This window comes from Mustela erminea, chromosome 6 (genome assembly GCF_009829155.1).
Source record: "Mustela erminea isolate mMusErm1 chromosome 6, mMusErm1.Pri, whole genome shotgun sequence".
Classification (NCBI taxonomy): Eukaryota; Metazoa; Chordata; class Mammalia; order Carnivora; family Mustelidae; genus Mustela; species Mustela erminea.
This window is the reverse complement of record NC_045619.1, coordinates 11,257,342-11,276,347: the sequence shown is the minus strand read 5'-3', so window position 1 is coordinate 11,276,347 and position 19,006 is coordinate 11,257,342. Positions and strand designations below refer to the sequence as shown.

The window sequence follows — 19,006 nt, the reverse complement described above, 5'->3', positions numbered from 1 at the left end:
GCAGCTAGGCCCCAAGAGGGAGACGGAAGGTGGGCTCTTCTGGCTGGCAAGCCTGGTGGCCTGGCATCTTCCTCCATGGGCCACAGGGAGCTGGGAACAAGAAGGGACAGAGCGGCTGGCCCTGAGGCTCAGGCGTTCCTGTGGCAAACACAGGAAGAGTGGCCCAGCTCCCCCAGGGGTCAGGCTTTCCCGGGGTACAGCCATGTGCCATTGGTGAAGGCAGGCCGAGAAACATCAAGGGGATCAGGTGCAGGAGTGCAGGTTTCGGGGCGGCAATTTCTGGATGCAAACCCTGGCTCTGGACCCCAGGAGCCTCAGTGTCCTCATCTGTGTAACGGGGACAGTAAGCACCCTCTTGCCTCACTTGCGCGTGAAGGCGGTACCGGTCAAGGGCAAGAGGGTGGCGGAGTCACAGGAAGCAGGGACAGAAGCCCAGCCTGGGGAGGGGTCCCAAGTGCTTCCAGAGCCCAGACAGAACGGAAGTTGTCAACGGTGCAAACCCCTAGCTTTATTGGTCCGGTTTGTTCACAGTGAGGCCTCCCAAGGCAGGGGGTCTGAGGACAACCCCCTCCTCCTGCCCCATGTGCGTGTTCTCTGCCCTTGTGCCCGGGAGGAAGGGAGGTGGCTCTTTGGGGGGCGGTGGCTCCAGGGTAATTTAGTGTGGAGCCTAGGGTCTGTTCTTCAGAGCAGGAGGTAGAAGGGAATCACATAAAGTTCTTTATTACAGACCTACAAAAAATGAGAGAATTATAGATTACTCTCACTTGTTTGGGTTTCTTTTTTCCTTCTTCCTTTTTATAAAACAGCAGCAGGAAAGAAAAAGGCAGGAGGAAGACGGGCCAGGCACCGGGGCGTGGATCAGAAGGAACCAGGGAGATGCGGGCCGAGCGGTCACTGCCAGCTGGCCTGGGGCTCCCTCCAGCATCCCGGGAGAACGGACTAGCCCTGTGGGAGCAGACAGAGGACAGTGTGGGGGGGAGGCGGCTGCCCCCAGATCAGCAGCAGCACCATTCCTCTGGCACTCAGCCGGGCTGGAAGCACGCGAGGCTCCCGTGGTTGGGGGCCCGGTCTCCGAAGCGCGGGCCCGCAGGGGCCGGACAGAAGGGAGGAGGCAGGAAGGGCCAACACAGAAGGGCTCTGAGTTCTATCGGGGACCCTCCTGGCACCATGGGGGTTCAGGGGGCGAGGGCGACCAGGCCTCCTCCCTGCTTGTCAGCCAATGAGCTTCTTCAGGAAGGCCTCCAGCTGGTCCTCGTCCTTGATGCCCACGAACTTGTCCACCACGTCCCCGTTCTTGATGGCCAGCACGGTGGGCACAGCTGACACCTACGTGGGGGAGACGAAGGGAGACCAGGTCACCCGGAGACGGACTTTTCTCATCGGCCGTTCCCCAGGCTTTGTGGTGAAGGCTGGTGGTGTACGGAGGGCAGTGACCGCCCAAGCGGTGGGCGGGGCCCCTTCCCTTGGTGCAGGGGTGCCGCAGGGCCTGAAGGTTCACCCGCTGGGAAGACTTTTCCACTGTGGGCTCCCGGCGGTCCCCTTCCTTCCCCAACCGCAGGACTGACTCACTGGCCCAGTGGTTTGGCTGCCATGGAGGCGGGATGAAAATAGCCCACACAGCTGCAGGCCAGGGCGGGGGGCGGGGGGAGCTCCCCGAGGGGCAATCCGGCCTCGTGCGGGGGAGGCGTGGAGATGTGAGGGTCTGAGTCCTGGCCCTCAGGGGTTCGGCGCCCTCTTCCGTAAAATGGGGGCGACAGGATGGACCTTCAAGGCTTAGGACAGAGATGAAAGATTCACAGATAAAGCTGGGTGGTTGGGAGCTCAGGCTCTGGAAAGGGCTGACCTGAAGCCAGGCCGTTCTGCAGAAGCCCCTTCACTGCTCTGTCTCCTTGTTCCCATCCGCACAACGGAGCCACTGAGCGCACCTGTTCCAGGTCCGGGGGCTGCCCCAGGTAAGGCGAGCAGTCTCAGCGCCTGGCAGGGTCCTCGAGGGTCAGACCTGGCCGCTCCCCGTACGCAGGGACGGTCAACAAACGGTGGCCACAGAGAGCGTGTCCGAAAAGTCTAACAGGCCCCGTCCCTCGCTGCTGTGAATGGCCAGCAGGGTCCAGAAAGTCACTGACTCATACTGGACGGTGTGGGAGGAAGGGCTCAGCCATATATGAGCTGATGTTTATTTATCAGGGGAGGACGGAGGGCAACATTCTTGGCCTATGAAGCATTTTCTCAAGTTCCCTCGGGGGACCCGTACAGATTCCATGGCACGTCCACGAGACCCACTGCCTGCTGTGGCATCGAGCATTTTCTGCGGCCTGGGCTCCCTGCCTGACATTTGTAGACTTTTTTTTTTTTAAATGGATAAACAGAACAAGATAAACATTCTTTTCTTACACATGTTAACTACAAAGTAACAACAGCAATTTACACAAACATACCAAGTCTTCCTGAATTCCGAGTGCCGTCCTGCCTATGAGTCATCCTGGGGAGCCAGACTTGGGAGTTCGAAAGGCGCCCAGGTCAGTTACAAGAGAACCGAAGGCCACACTGGCCCGCTCTCCAGTCTTGGGGGGCTGCCCCCACGCCCCCCACGACTTCCCATGGCAGGCCTTGCCCTCCTCCCCTAACAGGCTCTGGGTGGATAGACAGGAGGGGAGATGATGCGGTTCCTGTTCGTATGAGTCCCGTGAAACCCCGTCAAGGACTGTCCTGGGGCTGATGCAGGTGGCAGAGGGAATGTGCAGGGAGACCCACATGGCAGCGGGCTGACCATGCGTGTGCCCCGGTTTGTGGTCCTACCACTGGCTCTTGCCCTCATTGTTCATGACTGTGATACGTGAGGTGGCATGAAGGGTAGAGATCCAGCGGGCAGCCTGCCCTGTCTCCAGGCACAGGCCAGGGCCCAGGGAGACTTGCTTTGGATCGTACCATGGGATGCCTCAAAGCGGGCATGGAGCTGCGTGTTTTATCTTTAAAAGATCTTATTATTATTTTTTTTTAAGTAATCTCTATACCCAAACTGGGGCTTGAACTCACAACCTGAGATCAAGAGTCACACACTCTGTGGGCACCTGGGTGGCTCAGTTGGCTGGGCGTCTGTCTGCCTTCGGCTCAGGTCATGATCCCAGGGTCTTGGGACGGAGCTCCGAGTTGGGTTCCCGGCTCAGTGGGGAGCCTGCTTCTCCCTCCCCCTCGCTATCTCTGTCCCCATCTCTCAAATAAATAAAATACTAAAAAAAAAAAAAGGCATAGAGCCAGTCGGTGCCCCCAGAGCTGTGTTCTTATGCGCCCTCTAGTGGCCTGTGAGGGCAGCTACGGCGCCTGGAGTCCGGCCACTCCACTGAGGGACAAGGCTCAAGCCCTAACTGGATTCCACCCTGTCCCATTTCTGTAACTGCATAAAAACTATACGCCGGTGCATGAGAAGGGGTCTAATGGCTTTTACGTGTCCTCTAAGTAGGACTACGCTGGCCGGGGTGGCTGGGAGTGCTGTCAGTTCTTAGGGACACCAGACCAGTCCTACCATACTCACATCCGTGCAAATGCACAGACACAGAGCAGACATTCCAAGGTCTAGTCCTTACTGACCAAGGGCGTTCTTCGGAGGGGGAGCCTCAATTAGACGAGTGCACACAGCCGCATGCTTGCCAGAGGCTGTTTTTTCCAGGACACGGCTGGAGCACCTGGGCTGGGATTGGGCTTCCCTCCCCGCAAGGAGGAGGATGTGGCTTTGCTGCTCCCGAGTGTGGCTCACAGATCAGCAGCGGTCGGTGCTTGTAAACACGGCCTTAAATGGAAGCGCGCGCGGGTCCTTGGCACACTCCTCTGGAATGTGATCCAAGTGGAAGAGGGGCCGCAGGGGAACAGGACCGCTGCTGCCCTCTGCCCTCTGCCGGAGCAGCTGGAGGGAGGACGAACGGATGCGCCGAGACGCACTGCTCCTCCTGCTCTGTGATGCCGCCTCCTGGAGCCTCCCAGGCTGGGCCAGAGATGCTGAGACCTCGGGACGGGGTGTGTGTGTGTGTGTGTGTCCGTGTGCGCACATGCACGTGTGTGTCTATCCCCACTGACCTCCAGCTCAGCCCCGCACTGCTGCGGAACTCAAGGATCCTGCAGAGACTTCCCAGCCTCCCCTCCCCCCATCTGTGAGGCCCTACCAAGGCACAGGGACCGTGCCAGCTGTCACACAGGTCGGGGACTCCTCTGCTAACTGCAGAATTAACGCAAAGGGAAATATGACCGGCGGTGAGGCCGCTGTGTACTGGGGGTCCTCAAGTGTCAGGGAGATGCTAACCACTTGCGGACAAGACCTCATGAATTCGTGCCTCAAGGTGGGGTCACCTTAGAGATGAGAAGACTGAGGCCCGAGAGCGAAGTGACCAAGTGGTGGAGCTGGGGTCTGACACGGGATCTATGACTCTGCTGTCCCTGATGGCTCACCGTGCCCCAAGCTGGCCTCGGAGCTCCTGAGCCCTGGCAGGGCAAGGAAGCGCAGGTGGGGAGGTGCCGAAAGGCTGACTCCATACTTCAAATGAGAAGCTGCTGGATGCGGGAGGGTTCTTGTAAAAGGCTATTATTATGATTATTACTTTTTTAAGATTTTATTTTTTCTTAAGTCATTTCTGCACCCAGTGTGGAACTTGAACCCACAACCCTGAGATCAAGAGCTACATACACCACTGACTGAAACAGCCAGGTGCCCCAGGCAAAAAAATAATATTATTTAAAAAAAAAAAAAAATCAGGGCATCTGGGTGGCTCAGTGGGTTAAGCCTTTGCTTTTGGCTCAGGTCATAATCCTAGGGTCCTGGGATTGAGCCCCGCATCGGGCTCTCTGCTCAGCAGGGAGCCTGCTTCCCCCACCCTCCGCCTGCCTCTCTGCCTACTTGTGATCTCTGTCTGTCAAATAAATAAATAAAATCTTAAAAAAAAAAATCAAATCCAGGAGCGCCTGGGTGGCTCAGTCAGTTAGGTGTCTGACTCTTGATCTCGCTCAGGTCTTGATCTGATCAGGGTTGTGAGTTCAAGGCCCACGCTGGGCTCTGAGCTTGGAACCGGGCATGGAGCCTACTAAAAACAAAACAAAACAAAACAAACAAAAAACAAACAAAAAAACTAATCCAACTATGCAACATTCTGGAAAAGGCAAAACTATGGAGACAGTAAAAAGATCCGTGGTTGCCAGGGGCCCAAGGGGAGGAGGGAAGAGAAAGTGGAGCACCAGGGACTTTTAAGATGGTGAAACTCTTCTGTACAGAACTGTGACGGTGGGTCCACGTGACTGCACACTTGTCAAAACCCATGAGACGGGACACCACCAGGTGAGAGTCCTCGAATGCCCCCTAGAAGGTCAGCAGAGGCCTTTGGAACTTTTACTTCTTCTTTTTTTTTTTTTTTAAAGATTTTATTTATTTATTTGACAGACAGAGACCCCAAGTAGGCAGAGAGGCAGGCAGAGAGAGAGGAGGAAGCAGGCTTCCCTGCAGAGCAGAGAGCCCGATGCGGGGCTCGATCCTAGGACCCTGGGATCATGACCTGAGCCGAAGGCAGAGGCCTTAACCCACTGAGCCACCCAGGCGCCCTGGAACTTTTACTTCTTGATGTTTGGTTCCACATGCTGTTAGTGGTCACTGAGGAGCCTGTGGGGAAGCGGGGTCTTCGGCTCTTCCTAGACCTACTGATTCCTCATCTGCTTTTTTTTTTTTTTGGAAGATTTTATTTACTTATTTGACAGACAGAGATCACAAGTAGGCAGAGAGGCAGGCAGAGAGAGAGGAAGGGAAGCAGGTTTCCTGCTGAGCAGAGAGCCTGATGCGGGGCTCGATCCCGGACCCTGGGATCAGGACCTGAGCTGAAGGCAGAGGCTTAACCCACTGAGCCACCCAGGCGCCTCCTCTCCTAATCTACTTTTAAACAATATCCCAGATCATATGAAAGTTTGTGAGGCACTGATTTAGAATACTTTCAAAGAATGGGGTATGGTAATAATTGAAGTACTATGCTCTCCAGCTATGAAATATTACTACTCAATGAACTGTTCTATGAGGTTATGTGAAACATTAAAAGGGAAAAAATTCAAATAAAAGCTTAAATCACCCCAAATTGTGACAATGATTATATTGCGATTCTAAGATGACAGGTGACTTTTCCTCCTTATTATTTATTACCTGGCTGTTTTTCCACTGCTTTTTAAAGGGTCTTCTCTATATGAGGAGAAAATAAAAGGATAACAGCTTCAAGTGGGAAGTCAGAAGCAGCCCTGAAGGAGAGCACAGAGGCTCCAGGGCCCACACCTGGATCCGCTCTTTGGCCCTGTAGCTGGCAAGGTCTGAACGATCAGGGAACGCCCGGCCATCCAGTGGGGACGAGGAGCTGGGCGAGCAGAGAGCTTTTTTTCAGCCGAGTCAGGGCAGTGCACAACAGGGTGGTTGCGGGGCGGGGGGCATCGAAACCCCAAGGCCCCCAGGCTTTCCCTTCCTTCTCCTCTGAGACAGTGGAGTTCTAGGGAGGGCAGCTGACCGAAGCAGAGGTGTGGGGCAAGAATTTGTGTGAAAAAGGAGACTCACCCTGAGGGTGTGTGCTGGGCATGCGCTGGGGCCGAGGGGATTGGGGGGCGAGGGGGAGTTCAGGAAAGCTCGGGGAGAGGCGCCAAATTCTCTGAATATAAGTTAAAGTACTGTCTCCCACATGTTCACCCAACACTTGGAAAAGGAGGAAGCGGTCTCAGGAGGTACTATGGATCTCTCGGCTGAAACTTCTTCCTCGGGCTGTCTTCCAGAACAGGTGTGAAGGAAGGAAGGGCTAGGGGAGGGGGTCAGGACATCCCCGGCTGGAGCTTCTGCAGCACTGCAGTGACATCCGCCCCGGGCCGGGCAAAACAAGGACGCCGGGACCAGGTAATGCAGGCCCAGCTGCCCTGAGGTCCTCCCGAGTGACCTGGACAGTGGTCAGAGGGAGAAGCGATGAGATCCTGTACGGGGTCTTCTCTTCCATGCACTTTCCAGGCCTGACTACAGGACCTTGGTGGCCAGCCCGGCGTCACGAGGCTCCCGGAATGCGGGTGGGGATGGGTTACTCTGCCAGCCCGCACCAGCTAGCCACAGCTGCTGAACCACGGCTGGCGCTCAGGGTGTGTCTGCTGAGAGGTTCCAGTGGCTGAGGCTGACTGCTGCGGTGTCGGGACTGGCCTGTGACACCTTATACGTGCTGGTCACCCTGGGGAATGTTCTAGCTGCTCCAATCCCAAGCTCATCCCCGTGATGAGGATCACTGTGCCCCATGCTGGCCTCGGAGGAGGGAGGGATGGACAAGTAGGAGAAAGACAGGGGCATCTAAATGGCCCGTAAGTGCCCCCTGGACTGAAAGGTTGGTGGGAGGGCTTCAGAAAAATAGCCTCGGGGCACCTGGCTGGCTCAGTCAGTAGGGCACATGACTCTCGATCTTGGGGTTGTGAGGTCGAGCCCCATGTTGGGGGTATTGTTTACTTAACAAAACAAGCGCAAAAACAGCAAGTCATCCCTCCCCACCAAGCCCGTGTAAGCAGCCCAGTGCCACAGACTCTTCCTTCAGTAAGGCCTCCCTCCCCACCTGCAGTGCTCATCGGTGGCCTTGCTGCCCAGCATCTACTTCCTTTCCCCGTCTGGAGCAGATGTTTCCGTGGGTGGCCACTCCCACCCTAGCGCAACAGGCGGCCAGCCTATCCTCATCCCGGCTGGAGGCCGCACCGCTATCTGGTGGTCTCGTGAGCGCTGAACCTGGACTTACAAACTCGGAAGAGAACAGGCCCCCTCTTCTAGTCACTGGCTGCCCAGAAGGAAGGAAGGATGGGGGCTGAGTCTGGCCAGATCTTCAGGAGAACCAGAAATTTGGATTTTCATGTGAAATGAAAAAAGAACCCAGGGGCACCTGGGTGGCTCAGTGGGTTAAAGCCTCTGCCTTCAGTTCAGGTCATGATCCCAGGGTCCTGTGATTGAGCCCCGCATGGGGCTCTCTGCTCTGCAGGGAGCCTGCTTCCTCCTCTCTCTCTCTGCCTGCCTCTCTGCCAATTTGTGATCTCTTGTCTGTCAAATAAATAAATAAAATCTTAAAAAAGAAAAAAAGAACAAAAGAACCCAAAGTCCAGGTCAAATATGTCGGGGAACCGGATCTGACCACAGGCCACCAAGTATGACCTCGGCTCGATAAGAACAGTATTCTCGTCATGGCTTTGCCGACCCCTTCCCCTCTACTTCCCAGAGGCCTGCGCTCTCACTCCCTGCTCAGTTCTCCACACTGGCCATCCAGCCACAGTGCACCTCTTCCCTTTCTCTAGCTGCCTGGTCTCCGAGGCCAGGAGGATGCCTTCACACCCCATGCATCTCCCGCTCCAGGCACATAGGCACTGCTATTCTGTGAGCAAACTGGGCTCACCCTGACCACAGGGCTTTTGCGTTTGATGTCTGTTCTGCCTAGACTGCTCTTCCAAACAGCTGCCTGGTTCACTTCCTTATTCCAAGTCTTTGCTCAGATGTCAGCTTCTCAGAGAGGTATTCCTGAGCCCACCTTTTTATTTGTTTATTTATTTACTTACTTATTTTTAAAGGAAGGTCTACAGCCAATGCAGGGCTTGAACTCACAACCCCGAGATCAAAGTCGCATGTATCACAGAAACAGCCCAGTGTCCCACCATCCACCCTTTAAAAAATGAACCCCTCCCCAGCGCCATGCTTAGCCCCACCTCCTCTTCCTGATTTACTTTTCCCCACAGTACCTATCATCTAAAGCAGGGATCAGTGAACTATGGCCCACTGGCCAAACCCAGCTTGCTGCCTAATTGTGTGAATAAAGTTTTATTGGCACACAATGACGCCCATTTGTTTATACACGGTCTCTGGCTGCTTTCAATGGCGGCTGAGTATTTGCAACACAGACCAATGCCCCGTAAAGCCTCAAACCTGGTCCTTTAGAGAAAAAGTGTGCCAACCACCCATGAAAAATACTAGAGGGATGCCTGGGTGGCTCAACTGGCTAAGCATCTGCCTTCAGCTCAGGTCATGATCCCGGGGTCCTGGAATCGAGCCCAGCATCGGGCTCCTTGCTCAGTGGAGAGTCTGCTTCTCCCTCTCCCTGCTGTGCCCCCTGCTTGTGTATCCACTCTTTCTCTGACAAATAAATAAATAAAACCTTAAAGAAAAAACAAACCAGCTAGAATGTAGGCTCCACGAAGGCAGGGATTTTGTCTCCTTTGTCCACTGCCTTATGAACAACTGAGAGACAGCACCTGGCATTTAAGAGACACCGAACACACACACCAGCGAAACACGCTGGACTCCCTCCTGTCTCACTGTGCGCCGTGCACTTGGCCCTTCTTCTCATGCATTCTCCACGGGCCCACTCAGAGGTCCCCCTAGTGGGAACCATCCCTCCTTCCCCACCACCGCCCCAGCAGTCAGTCTCTTCCGCACCACTGCTCTCAGCACTCCTCACCATACTGTGACATGAAATGTCTGCCTGTTGTTCTTTTGCTAGACTAAGAGTGCTGCACACAAGGAATTTGTCTTCCTTGTGTCAGAGTCACGAATGCCCGGCACGTGGTGCGGCTCCCACATAACTACTAATTAAATACGAGCACGGGTGAATATATGAACGAAGGAACGCATCCATGTCCCAAGATTCAGAGAATAAGCTGGTGTTTTGAATCACACATTCCACTTCCTAAAGGTGGTAAAGGGACCTCAACAGGCCACATCCGCAAAGTGCTCTGAACTGAGTGCGCTAGAAAAAACTGAGACGCCCCTTATTGGCTACTGGTGGCCCCCAAGCCATGTCCTGCCCCAGCTACCCTAGGGCTGCAAGCACCCCCCACACCAGCGGCTTTGGGGCAGTCCCCTGCCACCTCATACCTCATATTCTAGGGCGAGGTCTGTGTGATCGTCAATATCCACCTTGGCCATCACCACTTTTCCGTGCTGCTTGGCCACCACCTTCTCTAACCTTGGCCCCAGGATCTTGCACGGACCACACCACCTGACAAGGGGAGAGAGAAAGCGTGCAGTCACAGGAGCGCTCAGCAATCGATCTTCTGTCTCCCCAGAACCCTCCCTTGAACTACATCTTGCCAAGGGGCCTTCTGCCCCTTTCAGCTCTGTGTGTGGCGACTATGAACCTATAATGATGATATGCCAAACGATAAAGCCAGTACTCCACAGCAGGGGGAAACTGCAGAGGTCCCGGGCTTCTAAAACACAGTCCGCATCACAACACAATAGAGAAATACACTGTCATACAGAAAATGTGAGATTTGAAGTTAAAAGATCTGGGGGTTCAAACAGACTCCTCACCAGCCAGCTGACGGTCCTGGGGCCTCAGTTTCCTCTTTTCAAGTAACAGAGATTATGCATCTCAAAGCAGTGAGGAGACAGCCACTAAGGCAATGGGGCTCAGGGTGCTCTCTAAAATGTGGACTTACTTCACACACTTCACCGGCCCAGAACCACAGGGAGGAGAAGCCAGTACTAGGGAGCATCTCCAACATACTTGTCACTATGCCAGGATCTTCTGTTTTTACTGCCCAGAGCCCTCAACCCCACAAAGAAAAACACCTTCCTAAGAAACTAAGGACCATACAGTTCCTGGAGGCAAAGTCCTAGAGTCTGACAGGCATCCTGGGACTGCAACCCAAGGTTGTCCTTCAAATGTCTTCTTTGAGCCCTGGAGTATTCTGTGATCCCCAGGCCCTGGGTCAATGCTGGCCCTGCACTCATCACAGGGGCGCCCCTCTGGGTGGTGAGCTCCGCGACAACAGGCTGTCATCTCCAGGGCACTAAACAAACTCATGTCTTACTTTCTGGTCAGAGAAGAAAATGAGGCATCATCCCAATTATCATTCGTTTTGGAATTCCTCGCTATACGAGGAAGGGAGAAAGCTCTGCTGGCCATGAGCCCCTGGCTGACGACCCTTATTTTAATTCTCAGCCTTTAAAAAACCCTTTCTGGTCAGAGATTTCAATTAATTGAACTCACAACACCTAAAAACCCAGCTTGCAAGATCTTATCTCCTATTATAAGTGAAGAAGGAGAGGCACAAGGACATCTAACGGCCTGCGCAAGGCAACACGGTGAGTCAGAGAGAAAGAACGGGAAAGAAAGCAGAACAATCTGTCAGAGATTTGCCCAGAAGGTCTCCCAACTTCTAACCCAGCCTACACCAGGAGGCCTCAATCTGAGGGGTTTTTCCAAGTTCTTTTGTGGCCAGCTGGCTAGTCAGGACCTGAAGTCTGGAAGTGAGGAAAGCCACGATAACAATCCGAAGGCTACAGGCGCTTAACTATTCCTACAACCCACTTCTACAGCACTGAAAAGAAAACCCTGCCCATCCCCCGTGTGCTTGGGCAGCACTATGGTGCAATGATAACTTTCTGCCAGCCCTTTCCCGCTTCGGTGGCAAGATGTTAAAAATCAGCTTATCTGCAAGGCCAGGAATTGGTGTCCACCCAAAGCCAGATGATGTGACCGTCCTATTTTTCCTGCTTTGATCCAAGTTGAAGGGGCCTCTGAGCCATTTGGGGAGTGAGATACAGAACGTGAGTGTTTCTCAGCTCCAATAACAGTGAGCTCTGAAGACTGTTCACTAGTCTGTGTCCTATCAGACTACACTCAATCTTTGAGTGCGAGGGGTGGGTCTTACCAGTCTTTGGAATAAGACTATGTCTGAGAACTATGAAACGCAAGACTGAGACACAACAGGTACTCAACAAATTCCTGCACAAGAAACACCCCACCTCTGCTGACCCCCAGGACTCACTGTGCATGGAAATCCACAACCACCGGTGTTTCACTGTTGACAACTCGGTCTTGAAAGTCGGGTCCATCCTGGATGTTAAAGGTGGTTGTGCACACTCTGGTGGTATATACCGACCGGGCTTGGTTGGGTGTTACTGTCAGGTTACCAGGACTGCACTGCGGGGTCCTGAGGGTGACGGGTGCCCAACGACCCTGAGGGGGCTTCCTGGAGATGACGGAGGCCAGGAACCTCCTCAGGAGAAGTCGCTGAGCCATCTGTGAGGGAAAAAGGCAGGAAGAGCGCAGGAAGTCAACACATCAGGAAAAGAAAGGTATCTGGGCAGTCCTGGGGGGCGGCAGCTCAAGATTCAGGGCGTGAGGAAGAATGCCAGGAAATGATACTAAGATTTCTGGAGTCGAGGTTAAGTGAAGAATGAGAACCAAAAAGCAGAAGGAATCGCAAATCAGGACAGGAAAACTGGGCTGACAACGAAAACGAAATCAGGATGTGCGAGGAGTTACAACAGAAGCGAGGGAGGAGCCTACATTTACGGGGCATCTGCTAAGGGCCAAGTCCATCCCCGTCCCCAAGTGCCCTATACACGATAGGGTCCTGCCAGCTCACCCTGGAGGAGGTTTTTCTACAGTATTGCTCGCATCACAGATGAGGACTCCGAGGCTCAGGTAATGTGACATGCCCAAAGAAACCTAACTGTTAAATGAGAGTCAACACTGGAACCCAGGCCGTCTGCAAATTCTTTATTACTCATTCAACAGGCATTTTAGTGGGGAATTACGGGAAAAGGGGATTGTCAAAGGATCAAGAAAGAGGAATCGCGACAATTCGAGGAACAGGAACAGAAGTGTGTGCGTGTGTGGGTTCTAAAGTAGAAAGGACCTGTCTAGAGGGACTGGGGAATCGGACGCCACCGGGGATCCCGCTCAACGGAGAGGCCGCCCCCGCCCCCGCCCCGCCCGGGGCTTCGGCCCGCTCGGCCGGCCGGACAGCGCAGGAACAGGCCCGGAGCGTGTCTCCGCCGCGACACCACCTCGAGCCACCCCCACGAGCCTCCTACCTCCCTGCAGCGCGAGCGGAGGGATGCACAGCCCGGCCCTCCCCGCTAGTCAAGGGCACTCCCGCCGTCACTTCCTCAGGGGAGGGCCCTTCGAGCATTACTTCCGGGGACAGGCCACCTGGGGCATTTCTCTCCGCAACTTGAGGGCCGGCTTGGATTTTCCACCAATGGGGATGGCGGGAGACGGCATAGAGGAAGGGGTGGAGCTTGAGTTAGGGACCGGAAGAGGGGGAGAGAACGGGAGAAGGGGCGGGCCCCGGGGTAGCGGGGAGGACCGCGGGAAGGGGCGGGCCCTCGGGCGGGGGAGGGACCGGAAGAGGGGGCGGGCTCTTGGGGAAGGACCGGAATATGGTGTGGCCGTTGGGGAGGGGCTGGAGTAGGCGGGCGGGCCCTAGAAGAGGGTCGGGAAGAAGGGGAGGAGGCAGGTGGTGGGAGCATAGGGGAGGTACCCAGGGGAGAAAGGGGCGGGAGGAAGGCGTGGTTCCGGATCTTGCAAACTCTGGCACCGCCCACCGCTTTGCCTCAGTTACTTCTAAAAACGAGGTGCGGGGGGGGGGGGGGGTGGTTTCCTTGCCTCCTTTTTACAGATGAGGCAGCTGAGCTCCTCGAAGACGGAGTGCTGGTCGGGGGCAGAAGACCCTGACCGGGCGTAAAGAGCACGTGTCTCAGGCTGGAGTCACAGATCACGTCTTCCCCGCACCCTGAACTTACATTATTAGCGCCACTCGGGGCCTCGTGGCTCTAGAAATGTATCACTGCCTCTTTCCTGCTCCTTGGCTTTGCTCAGTTTGAAGTGCTTTTCTTTCTCTCTCCACTTGGTGGAACATCTACTAATCACTTCTTACAATCACCTTTTTTTTTTTTTTTTAAAGATTTTATTTATTTATTTATTGGGCAGAGAGATGGAGAGAGAGCACAAGTAGGCAGAGTGGCCAGGAGAGGGAGAGGGAGAAGCCAGCTCCTTGCTGAGCAGGGAGCCCAACGAGGGGCTCGATCCCAGGACTGACCCGAACCGCAGGCAGACGCCTAACCAACTGAGCCACCCAGGCATCCCATCATCACTTCTTCTTTGAGCAGCATTAACTGCTTCCTTCTCTGCAGTGCTTTGTTCGTAACTCTTGCATAACACATTGTACAGTGTCTGTCTCTTACCCTAAACCATAGGCTTCCTGATAGCAGGAATTTGTAGCTTTTATTGGAAGCCATTTACCCAGCAACCTGATACAGTGCCTGGCTTACAGAGGATGCTCCATAGAACTGCTTATTAAACAGTATCTTTGGATATCTCAGGGACTGGTTTGCAGAAAGGTTATATGACTTGTCCAAGGTCACAAGGCAGGTGAATTGGCAGAACTCCAGCTCACACCTCCATTTCGACCTACCTTCCAGCCAGTGGGAATCCCTTACAGTTCCAGAATTTGCTTAAATGTCTCTCCTCTCTCTGAGTTTTGCAGTTGCTACTCACTATGACTGGAAGGCGTTTCCCTCTCCTCTCCATGGGAGAAAATGCTACCGGATACCAGACTAGGTATCATCTTTGGAGACCCTTCCCTGAGTCTCGAGTGGGAGACTTGTCTTCTGAACTTCCATAGCCTCTGTGCATCTGTCAGTCAACCACCACACTCAACACTCTGCTGGTACTGTTTCTTTTTTTTTTTTGCTTCCACTGTATTTATTTATTAAAAAAATGTTAAGGGGCGCCTGGGTGCCTCAGTGGGTTAAAGCCTCTGCCTTCAGCTCAGGTCATGATCCCGGGGTCCTGGGATCGAGTCCCACATCGAGCTCTCTGCTCAGCAGGGAGCCTGCTTCCTCCTCTCTCTCTGCCTGCTTCTCTGCCTACTTGTGATCTCTCTCCCTCTCTCTGTCAAATAAATAAATAAAATCTTTAAAAAAAATGTTAAAAAGAAAAAAAAATGCCAGGCACCTGGCTGGCTCAGTCGGAGGAGCATGTGACTCTTGATGTCAGGGTTGTGAGTTTGAGCCCCATGTTGGGTGTAGAGATTACTTAAAAATAAAAATGAAAAATATAGGGGCACCTGGATGGTTCAGTCGGTTAAGTGTCTGATTTTGGCTTAGGGCATAATCTTGGGGTCCTGGGATCAAGCCCCGTGTCGGGCTCCCCATTCAGTGGGGAATCTGCTTGTCCCTTTTCCCTCTCCACCCCGAATCATTCTCTCTCTCAATAAATAAATAAGTAAATAAATAAAATCTTTTAAAAAATTAAAAATCTAAACAAGCAAATATAATTCACTCTCTGTTTTCCAACGGCTCTCATCCTTCACTCTTGCCCACACAACTCCTGACCCATTTCCTCAGGTTCAGTTCATGACCGAACCTGTTCACTGCCGATTTCACAGAAAACAGCCAGTGCCTGGGATGGAGGGGAAGAAGACAGGAAGAGGGCCACAATACTGTCCAGGTTTCATCCAGAGGTAGGCCCAGTGGCGATTCACAGAATTCAGATGAGAGGGCTGGTGGCCTCCCAATGACGAAGTCTCACTAAAGTGGGCTGGAGAGGGGTTAGGGTAACCCGTCAGAGCACTAAAGGACATTTCATGGACTGCGTCAAACCCAGAAAACCCAATGCCAAGAGAAGGATGGGGAGGCCAGGGAGGCATGTTGGGACGTGCGGAAAGCCTAGAGGGCACCAAGAGCCTTGTTCATTTTGATGGAAAAACTTCCTTGAGTGTGGGGAGGTCACAAAGATGCCCCAGACACTGAGAAGGGCCACGAAGGACACAACGCGCAGTGGCCACAGACCAGAGCCGTGGGGCTCGTGCTTCTGATGCAGAGACTACAAAATACTCAGCTTCTTCCTTCCTCACTCCTCATGACACTGTCAGCTCTCGTACGGTCCGTGTGTCTCTCCACTGCTTACCTCAAGGACTGGGGCAGCCCTCACAGTAGGCCACAGAGGGTCTCCTCAGCTCCATGGTGGTGCAACTGCCCAGCCAGAGCGCCCCAGGCGTGGGTCCAGCTCAGGCACCAGGGAGGCTCAGGGCACAGGTGTGAGAGGAGGGGAGAGAGGCCAGGCTAGAAGCCTGAGCTAGGAGTAGCTTATACTGCTGTCTCTTGCTGAAATGTACTGCAGTGGTTTTTAGACTGCAGGATGTGAGCTATCCGTGGGTTTGTGAAATCAATAGAGGGGTTAGGATCCGCTTTAAAACAAACAAATGGAATTGAAAATGTCAGAGTACGTTGTATGTTACAAGGATGATTTTGTGCACCAGTTGTTGGTGTTATGTGTCTGTGTGTGTGTCCTGGGTTGTGATGTAGAATGTTTCCTGCTGTGGGTCGTGTTCAGAGGGTTTGGAAGCCGTTGATTTCATACAGAAGAGTCACCAAACAGCCAACACTGTGCTAAGCACCCTGCACGTGTCAAATCGCTTCATCCTACAGCCCTGTGAGTTCCCATCTCGCAGATGGGGAACATGAGGCGCAGAGAGGTTACATAGCTTGTCCAGGGTTACTCAAATAGTAGGAGGTAGAAGCTTAAAGGTGTTCTACTGCCCCTAGCAAGGGGCTGATTTGACTCTAGACTGCTGTTACCCACCCACGCCCCTCCAATCCCGACGGACCAGTCAGCCAGTCTAGGCCATCTGACTGCGACTGTGGGGCTCAAACCCAGGGCAGGGTGGGCCGCGGCAGGCAGGGGTGGTTCTCAGCAGTGGTCATTACTAGCAGTGTCCACATGGTGGCAGTGTGGCTCCCACAGTCTCCTCGGGGCCAGGCCAGCTGGGCCCAGCGCTGGTTGCGCCAGCTCCCATCAGGTCCAGTGCGGAGCAGGGCACTGATGTGGGAGGCAGGTGCATCTCCGTGATTGGGTGTCCGAGGATTTCCGAGGGAGGCACTTTAGCAAAAAACCACTGCAGGATGAGGTAGTGGGCCACGTCTAAGCTCATAGTGCTTCCGAGAGCTATTTTTCCTAGAGTATCTGCTTTCAGTTTACATCTTGATGGTAATTGCTGGTTTCTTAAAAAGTTTTTTTAATTTTTTTATGTGTTTTTTTTTTAATGATTTTTTAATGTTTTTTAAAAAACGCTTTTGCAGAAATGTTAGAACTGTGAGGTACACCTTGCAGTTCGAGAAGCTGGTTTCGTGTTCTGCGGTGATTCATGTTCTGTTGTGCTTCCAGCAGTCACACAATGTCCCCTCACCCCTTCCTGAACGTGAAGTCTGGACATTGGAGCAGCACCGTAACCCTTAACTCCCCGACTGGCCACTGTGCCTTCCTGGGATGGCTGGTCTGGAGTGCTGAGACTGTCAATGCAGGCAGGCGTATGCTGTGGACCCTCATGTGCCCACCCCCTACCCCCACGCCGTCGGACACGTGCAGGCTGCGGGGTGCCAGGGATCATTCCAGATCCTGCCCGCTGTTGGGGTGAGATCTCCTGGCAGGTCTGGTGGCTCCGAGTCTGCAGGTGTGTGTTTAACAGCTCAACTCTCCTGTGCCTTTAACGTGATCTGTCAATGAGAGTTAACATGTACAAATCTCTTTGAAAAGGTATCCTTCAGAATCAACATTGGGTCTAGTTATGGACTTTTCCCTGGAGGTGCGGATCATAGACCCAGGCTGGGAAAGCGAGCCCGAGTGTGCTGGAGTTAGGTCTCTGGGGCCCAGGTCCGTGAACATGTGAGCTTTGGAGTCACATGGACCTGAAATAGATCCTGGCTCTGCCACTTAAACACCATGTGACGTAACCCATGTAAACCTTGGTTTCCTCATCCGTAAAATGGGGCCGGCAGTATGGCCCTTAGATACTGTTTATGGATGGAAATCAAGTCTTAGAGAGGTCATGTGACTTGCCAAAGGCACAAAGGTAGAGGAGAGGGCAGCCTCACATCCAGATCTTCTGACTACGTGTCCTGGGTTCTTCCCACTGACTGGAGGGATGTGGTGGGGCTAGGTCTGCCGATAAGTATATATGTCTTTAGTTTGTGAAAGTGTCACAAGAATTATGATGAGTCCCGTTGAGTAAGAATGACTTTCACTTCCTGAGCCTTTGCTTTTTCCTTTTCTTCTTTCACACTGAGTATGGAACCTGATGTGGGGCCTGATCCCACTACCCTGAGATCATGACCTGAGCCAAAACCAAGAGTCAGTTCCCTAACCTACTGAGCCACCCATCACAAAAAGGCAGAGGCTTAACCCACTGTTTTTTAATCCTTTGTCAGCCTAGGGGTGCTTGGGTGGCTCAGTGGGTTAAGTCTCTGCCTCAGGTCATGATCTCAGGGTCCTGGCATGGAGCCCCACATTGGGTTCTCTGCTCAGCAGGGAGCCTGCTTCCCCCGCCCTCTCTCTTCCTGCCTCTCTGCCTTTTTGTGATCTCGTCTGTCAAATAAATAAATAAGTAATCTAAAAATATTGTCAGTCTATCTGGGACTTTATGTATAATGGCATCTCTTATAGCAGGATATAGTTGGGTGTTGCTTTTAGTTTTTTTTAAGTAGGCTCCAAACACAATGAGAGGCTTGAACTCACAACTCTGCGATCAACAGTCGCATGCTGTACCGACTGAGCCAGCCAGGTGCCCTTGGGTCTCACTTAAATTTTTTTATTTAAAAAAATTTTTTTAAATTTTTTTATTTTAAAAGGTTTATTTGCCTAATATCGAAATTCATAACATACCATCAATTGGGGAGATGAACTCCTATTTCTGAACTCCCCTTCAATGCCATAGTGGGTGGCTGCACGAAGATTAACCCTTGGGCACTGCGTGTAAGGCAGAAACGTCGAGGAAGACCTTAATTTGAATAAAGAATTTCTCCACCTCATGGAGCTGAGCCAGCTTCTCAGTGTACTGCTTGGCTTCTTGCTTTAAGGCCTGCACCTCTCCCTCAAGGATGGAATACTGCTCCTTCAACTGGAGGATTTCTGCCAATGACTCCATATAGTTCAGTGCCTGGGTCTCCTGCACTACTTCCTCCCTTTGCCCTTCATTTCCTGCCATGAATTTGAAAACAAAGTTTTGAAACCACTGGCCTGTTTCACCTTCTATGGCATGGCATAGTTTTCTCATCAGGAGGAGACCTCCCCACAAAATGAATAATGAAGAGATAGCAGGCCACAAGGACCTTAGGCTGAAGGACATTGAAAGTGAGAAGAGACTTAAATGCTCCCTTCCCTGCAGAAGTGAAAAGCATGCAGTCATAGATTGGGGGGTCAAGGTGGTA

General features: G+C 53.0%; 1 protein-coding gene across 2 annotated transcripts; it reads right to left on the bottom strand.

The window, feature by feature from the left end:
- Positions 1–486: 486 nt before the first annotated feature.
- Positions 487–12,958, bottom strand: TXN2 (thioredoxin 2). Of its 2 annotated transcripts, XM_032346409.1 has the most exons (5): positions 12,833–12,958; positions 11,779–12,032; positions 9,878–10,001; positions 1,167–1,326; positions 487–729 (listed from the first exon to the last, which is right to left on the bottom strand). In XM_032346409.1, exons 2-4 carry the CDS (start codon positions 12,030–12,032, stop codon positions 1,213–1,215), a joined length of 492 nt encoding a protein of 163 aa, XP_032202300.1. In that variant the 5' UTR covers positions 12,833–12,958; the 3' UTR covers positions 487–729; positions 1,167–1,212. The 2 variants fall into 2 exon arrangements, with proteins under 2 accessions (XP_032202300.1, XP_032202298.1); XM_032346407.1 differs by having other exon boundaries at positions 487–1,326.
- Positions 12,959–19,006: the final 6,048 nt, after the last annotated feature.